This window comes from Mchenga conophoros, linkage group LG20 (assembly GCF_057382185.1).
Source record: "Mchenga conophoros isolate Kocher_MC1m ecotype Shallow Benthic linkage group LG20, M_conophoros_male_GT1.1, whole genome shotgun sequence".
Classification (NCBI taxonomy): domain Eukaryota; kingdom Metazoa; phylum Chordata; class Actinopteri; order Cichliformes; family Cichlidae; genus Mchenga; species Mchenga conophoros.
Genome location: NC_140545.1, coordinates 28719584 through 28739308, shown reverse-complemented (window position 1 = coordinate 28739308; position 19725 = coordinate 28719584). Strand labels below are relative to the sequence as shown.

The following is a 19725-nucleotide window of genomic DNA, read 5'->3' as shown; positions in this document are numbered from 1 at the left end:
TAATACTTATTTTATGCTTGAACATGGATAGTTCAAAGGTAGCCTGTCGGCACTCACAGACTGATAAAAACGTAATACATCTGGTCTTTAGGCTACTCGTAATTGTTTTTGTCGGTCCATCAGCAAACTGCTGAGAAGATTAAAGTTATAACTTACAAACAGCTCAAGTAAAACGGAATTTTAAAACAATAAAAAATGGTCATTGCAGCTACTGTCTGTTATTTCCATCCTTTATTTTTCATCATTTATGATTATTTTTACATTTCAACTCTCTTCCCCTTTCAGTGTCACACAGTCAGCATTTTACTGAAAAATAGATGATCTGCGTCCAGCAACATGAATGCAAAACTGTTGAAAACATGACAAAATCAAAGCTGAAGAAATGTTTTAATCTTGGGATTTATCAAAGAACATTAAAAAAAACAAAAAAAAACAAGCAGAGGACGAGGCTGTAGTGACAGATGTAGCTGTACTGAATGTCAGCAGCGTCAGGAAGAAGGAACACGAGAAGCTGGAGAAGAACCAAGAGCTGAGAGGAGAACAGGGAGAGCTGTGGAGCGTGTAGGGGTATGATATGGATCAGCCAGTTTGTGTTAGCGCTCTTTTAATCTTAGCAAACAAAATAGTTAAAGCAGATTAATGAACTTGCAGATATGCTAGGTGGTTAGTGATGTGTGGAACTGTGTATACACACGTAAATGTTGCCTGACATTTTTTTCCGAGTGTCATTTCGGTCCACACTCCATCACAGTTGGTGGCGGTAATGCAGCGTTTCGGTTTTTGGTAACCGTAAACAAAAAAAGAAGAAGAAGAAGAGTTGAAACCGTAGTTTCCGGTTCCGGGCTAACAGTATCCTTCACAAGTGGCAAAATGTTGACCCGAATTTCGCGGTTTGGGCTGACTTTGCCCCGGTTACTTTATAATCCACCAGCCCGGTTGGTCTCCCAGTCTAAAGCGAACAGTGCTACAGGCTCAACCGCGGTGACGGAGCTCCACCCCGAGGTCCAGCATTCTGGTCACGGTGAGGTCAGCCCGTATGTCAAGGTGAGTTCTGCTCGATCAGATTTGAGGACAGCATGCTAATGTTATTTTTACACAGTAAAGGGCTTTACACACCGGACGCGTTCAATTCTGTGGTTTAAATTATTCTCGGACACCCCCATTAATGCAGCCGTTCACGCCGACCGCGTATTTTCACTGGACGAATTTACGGCATTTATTTTTTCCCAACCAGGCTCGATTTTTGCGGTTCTTCAGATCCAAATAAACCGATCTGATTGGTCAGATCGGTTTATTTTGCAACAAGTGCGCTGAGAGTTTAAATTGCGCACCAGTTCTGAATATACAATAGTATCGCAATGATTAAAAATAAAAATTCATTGATTAAAAAATACTATTTTTACCGCAGACATACAGCTAGCCTGCTCTGGCTCAGTCGGTTCTCTGAAATGATTTGTCTGCCCGTGAGATCTGATCAGGTGTTCGTTTTGTTTCTGTTTGTTTGTTTTTTTTAAGCAGTGTATTTTGTGTGAGAACCATTGAATCTTACAAGGCCGCTATTAATTTAAAATAAAACACGAATATGCCTATCAGAAAAACAATTAATATTTCACAAATGTGTAAATATCAAAAACTGTCCATAATATTAGACTGATTTTAAAAGCTGCTTTAAGCTATTCCCTGTCAGAAGAGGTCACCTGATAATGCAGGAAAATGTCTGTGGGACATTTAAGCGTTTGCAAATTCTTCAGTTTATTCCTCAGGTTCAACTTTCCTCTGGCTTGTCTAGATGTAGTCAGATAAGGCGGTTTTAAGTCAGATTCTCCTGAATAAAACAAAGAACTTTAGTTGTTCTGTTAACATACAAATCATATCAGAAAGTGTAGACAGGCCAGTATCATCCTTCCAGTACTGACTGAAAACATGTTGGATACTTAAACTGGTCCCCTTTTGTGGGTTTTTTTCAGAATCCGGAATACCATGGCTTCTCCAGCGATCCAGTGGAGGACGAGTGGAATATGAAAGTGGGCTTCTTCTTCGGCATTTCAGTTGCTCTCGTCATTGGAGGAACTTTTATCCACTATTTACCCGACCATGGGTGAGTTCTCAATTTATCTTTTCATATCAGCTCATTTATATGGTGGCTAGACTTAGCTATGGTTCTTTGTCAAAGGACAGAGTGAAAATGTCAGATGTCTTGTCCTAAGTTAAAATAGGATTATATACACTACTCGTCAAAAGTTTCAGAACACCACAACTTTTTTCTTTTATTGAAAATTATTCAGTTTAATGTCTCATTGCACTCTGAAATGAAAGCATGCTACAAATAAGTAATTGGAGTTTAAAAAAAAAAAAAAACAAGTCATGGAATCAGTTTATAGACCAAAATTCTAAACCTTTACTCATCAAAGTAGCACCTGATATAACAGCTGAACACACCGGCTGCATTCTTTCTACAATGGAAATCAAATATTCTCCAGAAAGTTCTTCCCATATTCCCATCTTCCTTTTTTCCCCAACATAGTTCTGGCACAGCTTGGACTTGTGTTTTGGGTCATTATCTTGCTGTAGGATGTATTGCACTGCAGAATGCTGTTGTAGCTGTTTTGGTTCAGGGAGCCTCTCACGCTGTACAAGTCACCGACCCTGGATCCAGCAAACAGCCCCAGACCATCACACTTCCTCCTCCATGTTTGACAGTCGATGCCACACACTGTGGAACCATCCTTCACCTACTCCACCGCAAAGATCCTGTGTGATGAACCCAAGATTTCAAATGTTGATCCATCAGCCCATAATACCTTCTTCTTCAGTAGTCCAATGGTGGTGTTTCACGGCCCAGCCAAGCCTCTTTGTCTTATTCTGACGTCTGGCTTTCTTGCTGCAACTCGTCCTGTCAAACCTGCAGCTCAAAGTCTTCTCTTCACAGCTGAAACTGAGACTTTCTTACTACGACCACTATTAAGCTGCTTGAAGCTGTTGTCCTGTGAGCCGCCTATCACACAGCTGTTAACTTGTCCTCTGATTGAGTCGTGTCTTTGGGTCTGCAGACCTCTTCCTGTCACAGTTTCTGAGCCTTTGGATGGTGAAGGAAACTGGACTCACTGACACCTTGACTTTCTTTTCAGTTTCTCTGTAGGACAGACCGACATTTATAAGTGTTATGATGGTCTGTTTCTCTTCCATTGTTAATCACCTTTTTCTCACCATTCTTGTACCATCACACTGCTTTCTGCAGTACAACACTGTTCAACTGATGCTGACGAGCATATGGTACCACAGTGTGTTGCAACACTTCTTTAATGCAGACACAGGGGGAAGTAATCCAGAAAAGTCGGAACAGCTGTAGAAATTAGTAGCACCAGCTTTCAAGGCTTGATCAAGCTCCATTGTTGCAGAACAGATTACATTTTTAATCCGTTTTTGTATAATTCTGAAATGTACATGATATTTCCCCTTTTTTTTTAACCTCTGGCAGTTCACCGCTTTGTACCATTTCAAGCTATTTATTGGACTTGAATTGCAATAAATAACTGGATAAATGTGGGTGTTCTAAAACCACACGTGTGTGCGTTATGTGTGTACACGGATTCTCTGTCACCATACCACCAACAACGGCGGGCTCCCAGCACACAATTTCAAAACCCCTGCTGACCCTGACCTCTCAGCATAGGTTGAACTTGGGATATAATTCAGTTTTACTAGAGTAAAAATAAAATCAGCTTAACACCTGATTTGATTGTGGCCCATCGAACCATTGACCCAGTAATGGCCAAGAAAAAGACTAAAGGCAGCGAGGTGTCCTTTCAATGTAAAGGTATGATCAATAATTGTCGGCACCACCAAGACTTATATCCAAGTTCATTTGTATGCACTTGTATGTTACTGATATATTAAGTGTGATTATATTTCAGTATAGTGGTGTGCAATTCTTTACCAGTTTGTACCAGTTCCTACTTGGAAAGTCCACTGGTGTCTGCTCAGATCTGCAAACACTTTAAACAACATTCTTTTAGTTATTATCCTGAGAAATGTGTGTTTTGTTTTGGCTTTTTTTCATGTTTTTATTTTTTTATTTTTGGTAAAGCGTCATGGTCAGAGGACGCTCCAAACTAGTAGAGCAGGGCGATATGACCAAAAATATTTATCTATGTCATTTTCTTATCGTTGCCCGACATTATACCAGTATTACCGTGAACGGTATGGCCCAGCTCTACAAACTAGTCACCAGTTCTTGAAATTGTCCCCATTTTGGCCTCATCAGAGTACCTTGGGATTAAGAACACTATGAATGCTGCAAAGTGAGCCGTCGTTTCTGAGCCGTGGTTAAGCCAGCCGCTTACATTTTCTCACCAGGGTGGAAATTGGCACCTGCCGCTGGCCAAATGTGGGTAAATTTCTGAAGTGGTGTGTAAATGTGAACAATGCACAAGCCACTGTGGTGGGTTTCACAGGAGGCTGTTGCTAGCATCAGCCTTGAAGAAGTGCAGTCCCTATAAGAGAGTGAGGAAGATGAAGGTGGAATTCACGTAAGAAAATCGACAATTCGGGCAAAATGAGTGGCTGCTTTGAACATGAGCCACCCTCAGTATCTAAAGTGTAGCAATTAATCCCCACATGCTGCCCTGCTGAGGAAACTAAGATGTCCTAACCAAGCAATAACTGTACCAGCCCGAATAAAAAGGAAAACTTTCAGTAATCAAACAAAATGAAATAAACTTATGTTTGCATGATGGCTGGATTCATAGTTAATCATCCAGGTAAAGAAATCCCCACAATGTTGATTCTGTTTATCTCCCCCTGAAAACACTACATCCAGTTGAATGAACTTCCTGTCATTAAATGTAATTGTTTGAGCGATCACGAAGGGCCGATTTTATTTTTGTTTTTGAATCCCCTCCCTGATCAGCTGTGTTCTTAGGACTGTGGTTAGAGGCGTAGCTGCCACTGACACGTTACATGAAAGGACTTTGAAATCTTTCTGATTCCATTCTGGCCCCTTTGAGCGCGTCCGTACTCGAGGCTCGTCTGTTTTTAACAGTTCACATCATCTTTGTCGCGTTTGTGTAATACAAAGCAGCAGAGGAATAGCGTGAGTGAAAACACTTTCTACATCCTTTTTGTGAAAATGTTATTTTTCACACCCTCCTGCATACACTCAGTATTTTGTTCTCATGTATTTTTTTTATTTATTTTTTTGGGTTAAAAATACAACTGCTTAGATCATCTGTGTTCTTGTCTCGTAGTTTGTGTGTGAGCACCCGTGTGTACACCTGTGAGCATGAGCTAGCTTTTATTCAAAAGGTTCCTTCATGTAATGACTGCTAGAGGGTGTGGGGGGGCCACAGCCCCGTCCTCCAGGGCATGAAGCAGGTATGGAGGAGATCCAGGCTCCAGACATCCAGAGGCCCTCAGAACACAGGAGACCAAGGAAGACCAACGCTTATCAATATATTAATAAGCAATACTTGGGAGCACAGCAGACGCTAACTGAATATCAAGTTAATAACACTTTATTTTTTTTTTAAACAGTGACTTGAGATTAAGAAACTTAAATTTTACAGTTGGAATATTTTTAAAATGTAAATAGAATGAAAGTATTTGCGAAACTCTTTAGAATTGCCTCACATAGAGGATTTAAAGTATAACATGAGGCTTGCAGACAGCAGCGTTTGTAATTGTAAATTCATGAAGGAAATTGTCCCTTTTCCAATCAGTTATTGTCATTAATAACACAGTAATTTAAACTGTGGCTCTACTGAAGCAAGGTGCGAGCAGCATTATTGTGCATTAGTGATTTTGCATTATATCCATTCAAACAGCATAAATTAAAAGTAGCATGTATGTAACCAGATCAGTAATTTTCCCCCACTGTTTGCATCGGCAGCTGCTCTCCTCCTTAGCTGGGTTGTACTGGATGGCCTTTTTGTTTTTGTTTTTTTTTGTAATTTTCTCAAAAAGAAGTTTGTTTCCATCTTTAGCGTGAACGGTTTTCTTGCATATTTTACAAAGTGCTGCTTTGTTGGAGGCAGCTGAGGCAGCTTCCTTTTTAGGTACTAGCTCATCGTAGGCTGGCACATGGCTCTTACTCTCTGACATGCTCAGGTTTGTTTCTATTTTACACTAGAGAACAATAATGCAAAAACTTACAATAGTAATGACATCACTATGACATTTTTATATTGCATAAAAACATAGACTGATATTATTGTGGACAATATGATATAGGCACAGCCCTCGTCTATGGTACATCACTAAAACATCCAGACGGTCTGGACAAATCTCATCGGTCTTTGTTCTGCTGGAGATTTTGTAAATGTTCTTGTTCCTGTTGTTGTCTGAGTTTGTCCATAACAAACACAATGTCTGAATCTGAGTGTGTTCTTAGGTTGTCCAGGAGACTCGTGCATTTATGTCGCAGGTTGATTGATTGATTTTTGTATCACTGGATCTGCGGCGTGTGTTCTAGACACTCACGTAAAGAGAGAGGGTGAGCTCTTACTTGATGACTGCCCGGTGGTGAGCTGGATGGGTTAGTGGGGGAGGATCCAAGACACCATGCAAAGAAAAGATCCAAAAATGTACCCATCAACTCTGATTTAACATGGACGGATGAAAGTTGTCCTGTTGACAAAACATCACAATTGAATATTCTTTCTGGAATTCATGAGGGTCTAAGTGGAATAATGAAATGTTTACACCTAAACTTGAGTTAATTATTGTTTAATTATAGGTTTCATTCTGATTTTCTCACCGTCCATATCTGGTGTATTTTTGTGTTCCAGCATGCGGCAGTGGGCCAGAAGAGAGGCCGAACATTTGATTCAGCAGCGCGAGGCCGATGGTGGCCCTCTCATAGAGGAGAACTACTATGACACAAACAAAATCATTCTTCCCACAGCTGGAGGACAGTAACCTGTCCACTGTAATACCTGATTATTGTATTTCACTGATAAAAATAAAATATGTGTGTTGAATTTTGTTGTTATTTTTTGTGGACAGTGATGACGTACAGTGGCATTTTACTCAAAGCCCTGCTTGTGTCGTGGATGTCGATTTAGATGTCAGCCAGTCGTCACCTCTGTTTTTTGTAATGGGATTGTTATGTACTGTAAGTATTGTAAGATGGTGACAGAAATCTTACAGTAGGAGGTGTAAGACATATTAATCCGAGCCAATAAAAACATAGAATATGTTTGACCGTACCTGTCAACCCTCAGCCTCTTCTATTTAAAAAATACACTGTAACTTCAGACACCACATATCAGTATGTAACCATAATAACTGGGTACTTCTACGTTACATGACTTGTATAAAGCTCCTAGCCTGATATAATTCTGAAAATGAAAGACAATGAGGGAATATAATAACTACTCTGAAACATTTTTACAAACAAACCACTCATCCTAAAACACATTGATGAGAGTAATCGCACTACTACACATATTACACAAGTCATAGTTACTGTTGGGACCAAGTAGTGTTAATTATATTAATATTAATGAAAGACCTGAAATAAAACTGTATTCATGAAATAGACTAGAACTTACAGCTAGAGTTTCATAATCTGCATCTTATACACTTTGTTCACTCCACAGACATGCAGAGTGAACTAACAATGTCAAGCCTTTGTGTTTTCCCCAAACACTAAGGATTTGAAAGAAAAGCTCTTTCCATGATGACTTTGTAGTCACTTTGGTGTACTAGTGAGTTACACGATTTGTATAAAAGTCTTTGCCAAGAGGGCAACAGAAGTCAGTACATAGTATAACACATAACAATATTCAGTACAGACAAGTGAATCAACGCAATAGCAAACATTCAAACTTGTTACAGAAGAGCGATTCTCTCGCTCCTTTAACCTGGACCTAAACTCCCCCACTGTGGCGGCCCAACACTCCCACGTTTTGTTTAAACGTAAGTACTGAGTGTGTAATCCATGTTTTGTATAAATACATTTGACAGCACGGGTAAACCTTTACACAAAGTAGCTATGTAGCCGTCACTCACACATCACGGAGCCGTTGGTATTATGGTTTGTTTTTGATCATAGTGAATTTCATCACGCAAGCAGTTCATTAGGCATAAAGAAAGCTCAGACAGGACCACTCGAGCTACAATTCGAGGAGACTTGTTTATACCCCACAGACGGACAGCATTTGGGCAGAACGTCCTTTCTGTCCAGGGTGGCCATCTGTGGAACAGTCTTCCTCAACCCATTAGAGAATGCTCGACATTCAATTTGTTTAAGGCAAAGGTTAAAAACTGGTTATGGACAAATCAAGTGTGTGATGTATGAGTTGTATAGTTTTAATGTTTTATTTGGGAACAGAATGGTGTGTATGTGTAAGTTTGGTGATGGAGTTTTTATTATGAATGAATGATGAATTTTTATGAATTATTATGTCTATTTTTATGCTTAAGGACAACAGATGGAAATTAGCCCTTGGCTATAATCTGGTATGTTTACATTCATGTAATTTTCTTTTTTACATTTATGTTCATTAACATGCACTGTCCTAAATAAATAAATAAATAAATCAGTCTGTTAGTTAAAAGTGGATTCTGAAATTAAGTAAAAAAAAAATGCTGGCCAAGTTTTGGGGGGATTGTTGAGAGAAGATGAAGAGTTCAGCAGATTGGTGAGACACTGGAAGAGCAGAAAGATGAAGAAGGTGTGAGAACACCTGCTTTAAGGAGAAAATATAGTTTTGTCTGCTTTCAACAGAAAATGTAATTTGCAGCATTAAGTGACTTCATCCTCACTACAATCCGTTACTTAAAGAATATGTTTATACTATAAAAAGAGACGCCAATAAAACTCTTTCATTAATTACAGGCGATCTATTTCTTAACAATTTTCATGACAGATGTGTGGGTTTTTTTTTCTTTTTCTTATGCAGGTTCACTATGACCAAAACTCCAGACTCCCAGTAAAACATCACGCCAGTGTCACAAGATAAAGTTCAGGAAAGTTTCTGCATAGTTCAGAGGCTGCTCAGCAGAGGATGAAGATGTGCGTGAAATGGACTGTTACGATTGGTCAGAATTATCCCATGAAAATGTTAACTTTTTTTTTTTATAAAGAAGGAAAACACATGTAGTCTTTTCATTTAAATGTATATTTTTAAGTTAATTAAAATCAAAGCTAACGCTATGCCAGCTTCTCACTTTGGTTGACAGTGTAAAACCAACCTGATGACATGAACTTCCAGAAAACCTAAAAGTCAAACAAACACATTCAAAGTTTCAGGGCTGTGAGCACAAACAAAACGTCTGAGCCCCAAAACAGCTGTAAATCAGTGTGGTCGTTACAGTGAACATCGCAGACTTTTCTCTGTTTGTTTTACTATATAAATTGATTTATTGTGAGCAGCAGGAATATTAACAGATGGAGAAATTTGCTGAAGCACATCGATCACTATAGTCACAGATCTGTCTTTAACAGTCTCATTATTTTTTTCCCCTTGTTTGTATGAAAACATCTGCTGATCACAATTACTGACAGTCTGATATAATAAGTAGCTTTGTTTGGAATTGTGCAGGGCATGTCTGCATCATTGTTTCACAGAAAGATGTAGTGATAGCCAAATTGGTCAGTAGATGTCACTGTGGAGATGAGTTTCAGATTATTTTAAAGCCTCGCTCATTTCCTTTGCGGCACTTTTAGGTACAACACCGGCATCGACGCGCGTTTTGTAGTCCATCTTCTGCACGTTGCAGTTTTAGCGTGGCAGACATCAATACTTTGGAGACTGTAAAAAGTCGTTGCGATTCTCAGTGCACTGCTTTTCTCCTTATGAGTTATCCTACCCATTTTCCCCGGACCTGCTCACTTTTTCCATTGAAGGCGAGAAAAGTGGTTTAGAAAATTAAAGGTTGTTGTTGGAGTGTTCAGGATTCCGTGACCCTTTGAACGCACCAGTCGTCAGCGTCACAGTGCGCATGGGCAAGTTAACAGAAAGCTGGCGCGAAACAACAAGAGTTGGGAACTCCTTTCTACTGAGTCTAAATGAGCCAGTGTTAAAAGTACATTATACCACAGTTCAGCCATTTTAACGGGTCAAACAGTAGAAGGGACTACAGCGCTAGAAGAAGTACCTCTCTAAACAAGAACAACTACTCTTGCTGCTGCCGACTGACGCCAGATGACAGAATGCCTTCACTGACTCTTAGCGGAGTGGCTGTAAATTTCCCTTTTTCTCCCTACGAATGTCAGAAGGCATACATGAACAAAGTGATCGAATGTCTTCAGAAGGTAAGAATCGACTGACATGTGTATGTCTGTTAATGGAAACGAGCTGCAAAGGGCAGTACTGAGTAGCCACAGCTATGCGGCCACCATGCTCACCGTTTGCCGCATGACAGAAGTGATCTCGCATCTGCTCGCGCAAAACGCCGCTTCCCAGAAAGCACAACGGCGTATTGCCGACATATATCTGCTGTGTCTGTCGGGATAGGCGCCGTTTCCTCTTTGGGAACAGGTCGTTTAGTGCTGCTTTGCCTGCGTTTCAGGTGGCAGTCGCATCTACGTATTGCTTTAGCGACTTCCTCCTGCTCTCTGTGCCATACTCATACAGGCTGATCTTCTCACTCAGGTCGTGGTGTAATGTGTGCATTAAAATACAGCAAGCATTCCTATATTCTTTAGTGATAGAACAGAGCCAGACAGATACACACGTTAGCTGTTTACATTCCGTCTTCTTCTCTTTATTATCCTATACCTGAAGAAGTTACACACACACACATAACATGGCGTGGTGCCCACTACTGGCGATAGCTTTTATAACACACAATATACCTCGGCTCATACATAACATTATGAATTAAGCAAAAAAGAAAAGCACGTGGATACTTAGTTCCTTTCTAAAATTCAGTGTAGACTACTGCAAACATCTGCTTAGGAATGAAAAGTGATCCAGGCACATGTATGACCTCTTTTTGAAACCTCAAAACACATTGAAGATGACAGAAAGACAACATATCCTTAATAAAGGTGAAAGTAATGGTTTTGCATCTTGATTTATTTTCAACATATACATTCATGCACAGCAAGACTGTGACTGAAGAGGATTCTGATGCAGCAGATTTAAAAATAATCGAGTGCAGCTGAATGCACAGATATCTTTCAGGACTGTACAAATACACAAAATGAATGCATTTTAAACAGCTTTATCCAAGAAAAGACATTTCAGCAGGTCCAGAGTAAGCAAGACTTTACATCTTCTTCTTGCAGAAGATTTTTCATCATCTTCAGGTGTGTGTGTTTTGATATGAATTTTACCCCTAAGATTGCAACCATTAGAGGAACTGATTGTAATCAGAATCCACAACATTCAGCTAAAGAGGTTTCCTCCAGGTGAATGTGTTAATGGAGTTACCCTTTGGTAAAAAACAAAATGCTGGAAAATAATTTATTTTAATATACTTTGACTTTTATGTTTGAGGAACGCTGGCATGAAATGTGTTATCTGCCCAACATAGCAGCTAAGCACAGTTTTCTAACAGGGCGCCATCCGCAACAGGACATAATCATTAGGCGATCGTGGCTCAAGAGTTGGGAGTTCGCCTTGTAATTGGAAGGTTGCCGGTTCGAGCCCCGGCTCGGACAGTCTCGGTCGTTGTGTGCTTGGGCAAGACACTTCACCCGTTGCCTACTGGTGGTGGTCAGAGGGCCCGGTGGCGCCAGTGTCCGGCAGCCTCGCCTCTGTCAGTGCGCCCCAGGGTGGCTGCGGCTACAATGTAGCTTGCCATCGCCAGTGTGTGAATGGGTGGATGACTGAATGTAGTGTGAAGCGCTTTGGGGTCCTTAGGGACTAGAAAAGCGCTATACAAATGCAGGCCATTTACCATTAGCTAATGTTAGTAAACTCTCTGTAGTTTTTCAGACAAACACGTTAATATGATATGAAAATTCACATTATTTTATGTAGATGACTGTTCATCTTCTGTGTCTTCTATTTTCAAACTGTTAGCTTCATTCAAAATCCACACTCTATTTTCAAGACACACTAAATCACCAGGATGGATTGCCCGGAGAGTTAAAAAGCGTTGGTGAAATGGGGGTAAATTATGTTGGCAGTATGTCGCTGTGCTATACTGGATGAAGTGTGATTTATCGAATACGTTCCTATGTAATGCTGGTGTTGCAGTGATGTGCACCACTGGATTTTTGTAACCTCTTCCATTGTGTTGCTACAGTTACAGCTGGTTGAAGAAATGAGTGTACAATCATATTGGTTTTTAATTCAAGTTCAGTTTTATTTATACAGCACTAAATCACAACAACAGTCACCTCAAGGTGCTTTATATCGTAAGGTAGACCCTACAATAATACAACAGAGAAAACCCAACAATCATATGACCCCCTATCAGCAAGCACTTTGGCGACAGTGGGAAGGAAAAACTCCCTTTTAACAGGAAGAAACCTCCGGAAGAACCAGGCTCAGGGAGGGGCGGGGCCATCTGCTGCGACCGGTTGGGGTGAGAGAAGGAAAACAGGATAAAGACATGCTGTGGAAGAGAGACGGAGGTTAATAATGATTCATAATTAACAGCAGAGTGCCTAACACCACTCATCACAGTGAGTCAAAAGGGGTGAGAGATGCTGAAACACAGTGCATCATGGGAAGCTTCCAGCAGCCTAAGTCTATTGAAGCATAACTAAGGGTGGATTCAGGATCACGTGACCTAAAGTCAAAAGTCAAATTTATTTATATAGCACATTTAAAACAACAACTGTTGACCAAGGTGTTGTACAATTAAGATAATTAAAAGAAATAAAAGCATAGGGAGATATGATAAGAGTTAAGAAAGAGAATCACGAAATTAGAAGATTTGAGTGAGAAAGAAGATAAATAAAAGTAATACAAACTCATTCTGATTTAAAAGCCAAGGAATAAAAGTGTGTTTTCAGACGGGTTTTAAAAGTGTCCAATGTTGGGGAGGTCCTGATGTGAAGCGGCAGTTCGTTCCACAGTTTAGGAGCAGTCACAGCAAAGGCCCGATCTCCTCTTTGCTTTAATCTGGACCTCGGGACAGCCAGGAGCAATTGATCCGCAGACTTCAGTGATCTTGCAGGAATGTACCAGTTTAAAAGATCAGAAAGGTATGAGGGTGACCTAGCCCTGACAAAAAAGGAACCTGACTTTTTAACAGTGGCACCAAAAGGCAGCACACACAATAATGTGTTTCAGTGTGTTGTTTCACGTAAACCAGACACTAATTTTCAGCATGCCTCCATAATAAAAGAGATTGGTGATAAACTGACTTGCTTATGGTCCAGATCTGTTTTAACCCTTGATGGGGGAAAAGACATGACAAAGGAGGCTTCATGTCATGGGTCTGTCCTTACAATTGCTGTATAGTTTCTATGTAAGAATAAATAAATAAATAAAATAAATAGCACTCTGGTGACCTGTCTGGGGTGTACTCTGGCTCTTGACTGCTGACAAACAGCTGAAATAGCCCCCATGTTAAGTTGAGAACTGATTTTAAAATCAATCTTGAATGTTTTTGAATGATAACATATTACCCAAGCAGGGCATTTTGCTCTGACAGTGAAAGCTTACTTGTGCTTCTTAGTCTAAATTTACCAGGCTCTTCTATTATTGAACTACCTCTAAGTTTGGGTTCTGGAGCCAGACGCCTTCCCTGCTTTTAACATTGGGCTTCAAACAATCCTCTTTGAACTGGATCAGGTGACCCTGAACCATCCTTAGATTAGGCTGCTGGGGAATGTCCCATCTTTGCACTGAACATTCTGGTTGTCTAGTTGCTCTGATAGTTTGCTTTGTGCCATGGCGAGGTGTATGTCTTACCGTTCAGCTGATCTGTGCAGATAACTGCCCTGATAACTGAACCTGGTTCTGCTAGAGATTTCTTCCTGTTAAAAGGGAGATCTTCCTCCACACTGCCAAGTGTTTGCTCATAGAAGCATAGTCTAATACCTGGAAGTCTCTAATACTGCAATATTGTCACTATCACAATGTGGGGTTTTTCTGTTTAGCTTTATCTGTCTGGTTATTTCAGAAAGTCAATGGTGTTCTGGAGAGCCCCACAGGCACAGGTAAGACTTTGTGCCTACTGTGCGCCACCCTGGCCTGGAGGGAGAACTTCAAGGACACCATCTCTGCTCGGAAGATAGCAGAGAGGCTGGGCAAGGAGATGTTTCCAAACACACCTCTGTCTTCCTGGGGGACAGCTGCCACTGACGGTGACAAACCAAGTATGTTTGTATCATCTGCACATCACGAGTCATTTCTAATTTTACCGGGCAGAAAAGAATAACAGATGCATATGCACACATACAGACATGCTGTGTGCTACATTACTGTGCAAAATAAAATGAGCTGGCACTGATTTCTTTATATTTTGGTAAATGGACTGTTTCCTATGTAGTGCTTTTCTACTCTATTTGAGTGTTCAAACCACTTTATATTTTGTTAGGAAAATAGGATTTAACAATTTACTGAAACATGTATATGTGTCCAAACATACACAGAAATATTGTACATAAGGCAAAATCAGCATTTGTACAAGTTTAACAAGGTGGAAGTCAATATTTGGTATGATGACCATTATTCTTCAACATCGTCTAAACTCCCTCTTTGTGATTTCTTCAGGAATAGTTCCTTTTGACTTTCAGTGGATGTTCCAAAGCTGTTCTTTGGTTGTCGGCTACTTTGTGTTCCATTCCCTGTCAATATGATCCCACACTTTTGAGTTATGGTGAGATCTTGGGAGGTCAACCATGACTGATGGTCTTCCATTGTGACTTTCTTCTATTCAAGTATGCTTTTAAAGCATTGGCAGTATGTTTGGGATCATTGGGAATGGCTTAAATTTTCATAACCAGATGTCTTTAAGATGGGATTGCATGCTGGAGCAAAGTCTGTATTAGAGCAGGGCGATATGACCAAAAATATTTATCACGATATACATTTGAAAATTTGTGATAACGATATAACTGACACTAGATAAAATACTTTACAACTCCACAACTTTATTAGTGAAAAAAAACATCTATGTATTTTCACTTAAACAAGCAGCTGTTTTTTTTTTTTTTAATGTGCATTAAAGTTATATAAAATTTAACAGTGCAAATGCAAATTCCTTGCTCACAGTTTAACCAAAAGGCATTTCCAGTGGAAATTGGCCAACATATCCTCAGCATAACCATGTATAATATCCACAAAACTTAAAAAGAGGTTATACACACACAATACGGTAATATTATGTTGAAGCACAGTACGTATCACTCCGCCAGGCTCCTGACTACGATAGCTGTAATGCTCCGACAATCCATCAAGCGGTGCGGGTTCGTAGCTTAGCAAAGTCGTACTAAAACATTTGACAGATTTTCGAGCGCCGTGTACATAAAATCGTTTCGAGGTCAGTAAACACAACCAGAGTTCATACATAAGGCCCATTGGATTATAAGGGGCACTGTCGATTTTCAGAAAAATCAAAGGATTGATTTTAAGTGTGCCGTATTTTCCAAAGAACACGGTAATAACGACAGCCCACTAGCATGCTCTACCAAAAATAGTGCTTTGTTGTGTATCTGACGGACGAAAGCCAAACCAGTTCCACACTGAAGTTGCAGCATTTTTACAAACCAATTCTGGTTCATCTGTTTCATTCAACGATTTGCTTTTTCCGACATGTGCGTATGAAAACAAAGGCACTGCGCATGCGCGTTTTACCCATAATCTATCGCGATATTTCATTTTGCTATCGTTGCCCAAAATTATACCGGTGTTACCGTGAATGGCATGATATGGCCCCGCCCTAGTCTGTATTCATAAGTTCACCAGTTCTGACAAAAGTCCAACACCACTTGCTGAAATACAGTCCTAAGCCATAAAGCCTCGACTGTGCTTTACAGATGACTGTAGACTCTTACGTTGTACTTCTCTCCTGACATCCTCCAAACATATTGACAATAATTTGAACCAGAACTTTGATATTTTGATTCATCAGACCCGTCACCATTGATTGTCATTGATTGTGTAATTTGGAATACTTTGTCCTTTTCTCTGTATCATGTGTACACAGAATGTAGTGTAATTCAGTTCAGTTTTATTCATATAGCACCAAATTACAACAACAGTTCCTCAAAGTGCTTTTTATTGTAAAGACCCTACAATAATACAAGGAAATGGAGAAAACCCCAACAATCACATGACCCCCTATGAGCAAACACTTTGGTAGGGATGGAAATGGATAAGAATTTAGCAATTCCAGTTCCATAATCGATATCACTTATTGTTTCGATTCCTTATCGATTCTCAATGGCTCTACTTTGAGGAATATATCAAAGACCTTGCCTTCATGCAAATCAGTTACATCCTGCATGGTCAAATGTTTGTGCATGTTGGAGATATTTGCTCTCTTTGCTGTGATCAGTGTTGGTGTCATTACTCCAAAAGAGTAAAGTTAAAAAAAGTTACTACACAACACTTTTCGTAAAAGTAATGCAGTACCTTACTTAATTACACCCAGGACAAAGACATTTGTTATATTACTCTGTTACAGTCGTACAGAAGCTTTGTGACCAGGCTGCTGACAGTAATAGCAATCGAGGTTGTACCTTTGACTGCAATGTATAGGTTTCTTACCACACCTAGGGTCCAAGCTTTCAGCACTAGTTGCCCATGGAGGTTTTACCTCCACAAACCTTGGTCTCCCCACAGTTACAGTGGGGCAAAAAAGTATTTAGTCAGCCACCGATTGTGCAAGTTCCCCCACTTAAAATGATGACAGAGGTCAGTAATTTGCACCAGAGGTACACTTCAACTGTGAGAGACAGAATGTGAAAAAAAAATCCATGAATCCACATGGTAGGATTTGTAAAGAATTTATTCGTAAATCAGGGTGGAAAATAAGTATTTGGTCACCTCAAACAAGGAAAATATCTGGCTCTCACAGACCTGTAACGTCTTCTGTAAGAAGCTTCTCTGTCCCCCACTCGTTACCTGTATGAATGGCACCTGTTTGAACTCATCATCTGTATAAAAGACACCTGTCCACAGCCTCAAACAGTCAGACTCCAAACTCCGCCATGGCCAAGACCAAAGAGCTTTCGAAGGACACCAGGAAAAGTATTGTAGACCTGCACCAGACTGGGAAGAGTGAATCTACAATAGGCAAGCAGCTTGGTGTGAAAAAATCAACTGTGGGAGCAATCATCAGAAAATGGAAGACATACAAGACCACTGATAATCTCCCTCGATCTGGGGCTCCACGCAAGATCTCATCCCGTGGGGTCAAAATGATCATGAGAACGGTGAGCAAAGATCCCAGAACCACACGGGGGGACCTGGTGAATGACCTGCAGAGAGCTGGGACCAAAGTAACAAAGGTCACCATCAGTAACACACTACAACGGCAGGGAATCAAATCCCGCAGTGCCAGACGTGTTCCGCTGCTGAAGCCAGTGCATGTCCAGGCCCGTCTGAAGTTTGCCAGAGAGCACATGGATGATACAGCAGAGGATTGGGAGAATATCATGTGGTCAGATGAAACCAAAGTAGAACTTTTTGGTATAAACTCAACTCGTCGTGTTTGGAGGAAGAAGAATACTGAGTTGCATCCCAAGAACACCATACCTACTGTGAAGCATGGGGGTGGAAACATCATGCTATGGGGCTGTTTTTCTGCCAAGGGGACAGGACGACTGATCCGTGTTAAGGACAGAATGAATGGGGCCATGTATCGTGAGATTTTGAGCCAAAACCTCCTTCCATCAGTGAGAACTTTGAAGATGAAACGAGGCTGGGTCTTCCAACATGACAATGATCCAAAACACACCGCCCGGGCAACAAAGGAGTGGCTCCGTAAGAAGCATTTGAAAGTCCTGGAGTGGCCTAGCCAGTCTCCAGACCTCAACCCCATAGAAAATCTGTGGCGGGAGTTGAAAGTCCGTGTTGCTCGGCGACAGCCCCAAAACATCACTGCTCTCGAGAAGATCTGCATGGAGGAATGGGCCAAAATACCAGCTACTGTGTGTGCAAACCTGGTAAAGACCTATAGTAAACGTTTGACCTCTGTTATTGCCAACAAAGGTTATGTTACAAAGTATTGAGTTGTATTTTTGTTATTGACCAAATACTTATTTTCCACCCTGATTTACGAATAAATTCTTTACAAATCCTACCATGTGGATTCATGGATTTTTTTTTTTTTCACATTCTGTCTCTCACAGTTGAAGTGTACCTCTGGTGCAAATTACTGACCTCTGTCATCATTTTAAGTGGGGGAACTTGCACAATCGGTGGCTGACTAAATACTTTTTTGCCCCACTGTATCTATAGGGAGCTAGGTAACATTCAGCCAGATTTGCAGCTTCCTCTTCTGTCTTTGGATTGTTCTCCTTCACCCATGTGCAGACATCTGGATGAAGCATGTGAAGAAACTGCTCTAAGATGACGGTTTCCGCAATCTCTTCTTTACTCCGACTGTCACGTCGCGTCCATCGCTTATAGAGCCCCTTTATCCAGTTGAAGGTTTCTCTAACACACAGTTCCTCTGGTGCTCTGGAACTGGTATTTGTAGGTCTCCTCTGCCACATTAAAATTAGATAACACTGCAGCTTTAATAGCATCATAAGAGTCAGACTGTTGTTAATCCATGTCAGCATAAGCCTCAAGGGCTTTGCCATCCCTGTGTTTTAGCTATGCGTTCAAATCGTACAAAGAAACTTTCAGGATGCTCACCTTCCTTAAAGTCTGGTATTCTTGTTGAGGCTGTGCACGGAGTGGTTGAGATGGAGGAGGGAGCTCAGCTTGGTGCTCAGTGGCTCCATGAGGTGGCTGCACAGCTGATAGCTGAGGCAGCTGTTGTAAAAATGTCACTCTGGACAGAAGGTCGATAGAGAAGTTCAGAATAGACATCATGTTGCAGCTTTGGTATGTTATTGCTCAGCTGTTTAATCTGTTCAAGCAGTATTGTTTTTGTTCTTTTGGTCATTGAATGAATTCTCTAATTTCATCAAAGATATCAGGTTCAGAAAGTTCTTTACCACTGGCTCAAAATCATCCTCGTCAGCCATTGCTCCTTCTGTTGGTGGATCTAGCTTATATGTTTTTCCACCTTCTCTTTCTTCAATGTCAGGAAGGGAACTTTTCCTTGTCCCACGGGTTTTTCCACATCTTACTGCTCTCATTTAGTGTGTTTTCCTCTTTAATTCACTTCTGACACCACAGTTACGCAGAGAGGTCTGGTGAGGATAACAGCAGACAGCACTCTGACTTAACAGAGAACAAGGGTAGTTTATTGGCCCATCTTTGGCACACACAGCAACTTCCTAAATAACAGCCTATCCATCTCTCTCTCCCACATCCTGCATCCTGAAATATATTTGTTTAATCTGCCCATTGAAGTACATATCTTGTTCAAAAATGACTCCAAGATTCCTCAGTGTTACCGGAGAAGAAGATAATGGCATCTGGTTAGACACCATATTTTCAGAGCTGAGTACACTGAACTCTATTTGATCTGAATTTAGAAGCAGAAAGTTAGAGGTCAAGAGGTTAACTAATTGGTGTGTGTTATCTGTGGCGTTATTTTTGTGCCACTATTCTGAGCGCACGTAAAAAAAAAATTGCAGGTGCAAGTGTTGCATTTATCCGCACACACACACAATAGCAGCCCCTCTCGCTCAGTTTTTGCATTTGCGCTCGCTCGCAATGTGTTGCTCGCGCTCTCAACATTTCTGCCTGT

General features: G+C 40.7%; 2 protein-coding genes across 3 annotated transcripts in view; both read left to right on the top strand.

Moving 5' to 3' along the window:
* Positions 1–811: 811 nt before the first annotated feature.
* On the top strand, positions 812–6977 carry ndufb11 (NADH:ubiquinone oxidoreductase subunit B11). Its single transcript, XM_085259186.1, has 3 exons — positions 812–1044; positions 1968–2098; positions 6786–6977. Exons 1-3 carry the CDS (start codon positions 871–873, stop codon positions 6913–6915), a joined length of 435 nt encoding a protein of 144 aa, XP_085115312.1. The 5' UTR covers positions 812–870; the 3' UTR covers positions 6916–6977.
* A 2941-nt stretch (positions 6978–9918) lies between these two features.
* The window catches only part of LOC146551029 (regulator of telomere elongation helicase 1-like), a 43542-nt gene continuing 33735 nt past the window's right edge, over positions 9919–19725 (top strand). Inside the window, exons 1-2 of one of the 2 annotated variants that reach the window (XM_085259184.1) lie at positions 9919–10258; positions 14032–14227. In XM_085259184.1, the coding sequence (XP_085115310.1) occupies positions 10157–10258; positions 14032–14227 (298 nt within the window). In that variant the 5' untranslated portion in view covers positions 9919–10156. The remainder of the gene's footprint in view (positions 10259–14031; positions 14228–19725) is intronic. The other variant, XM_085259185.1, reaches the window with a different exon arrangement.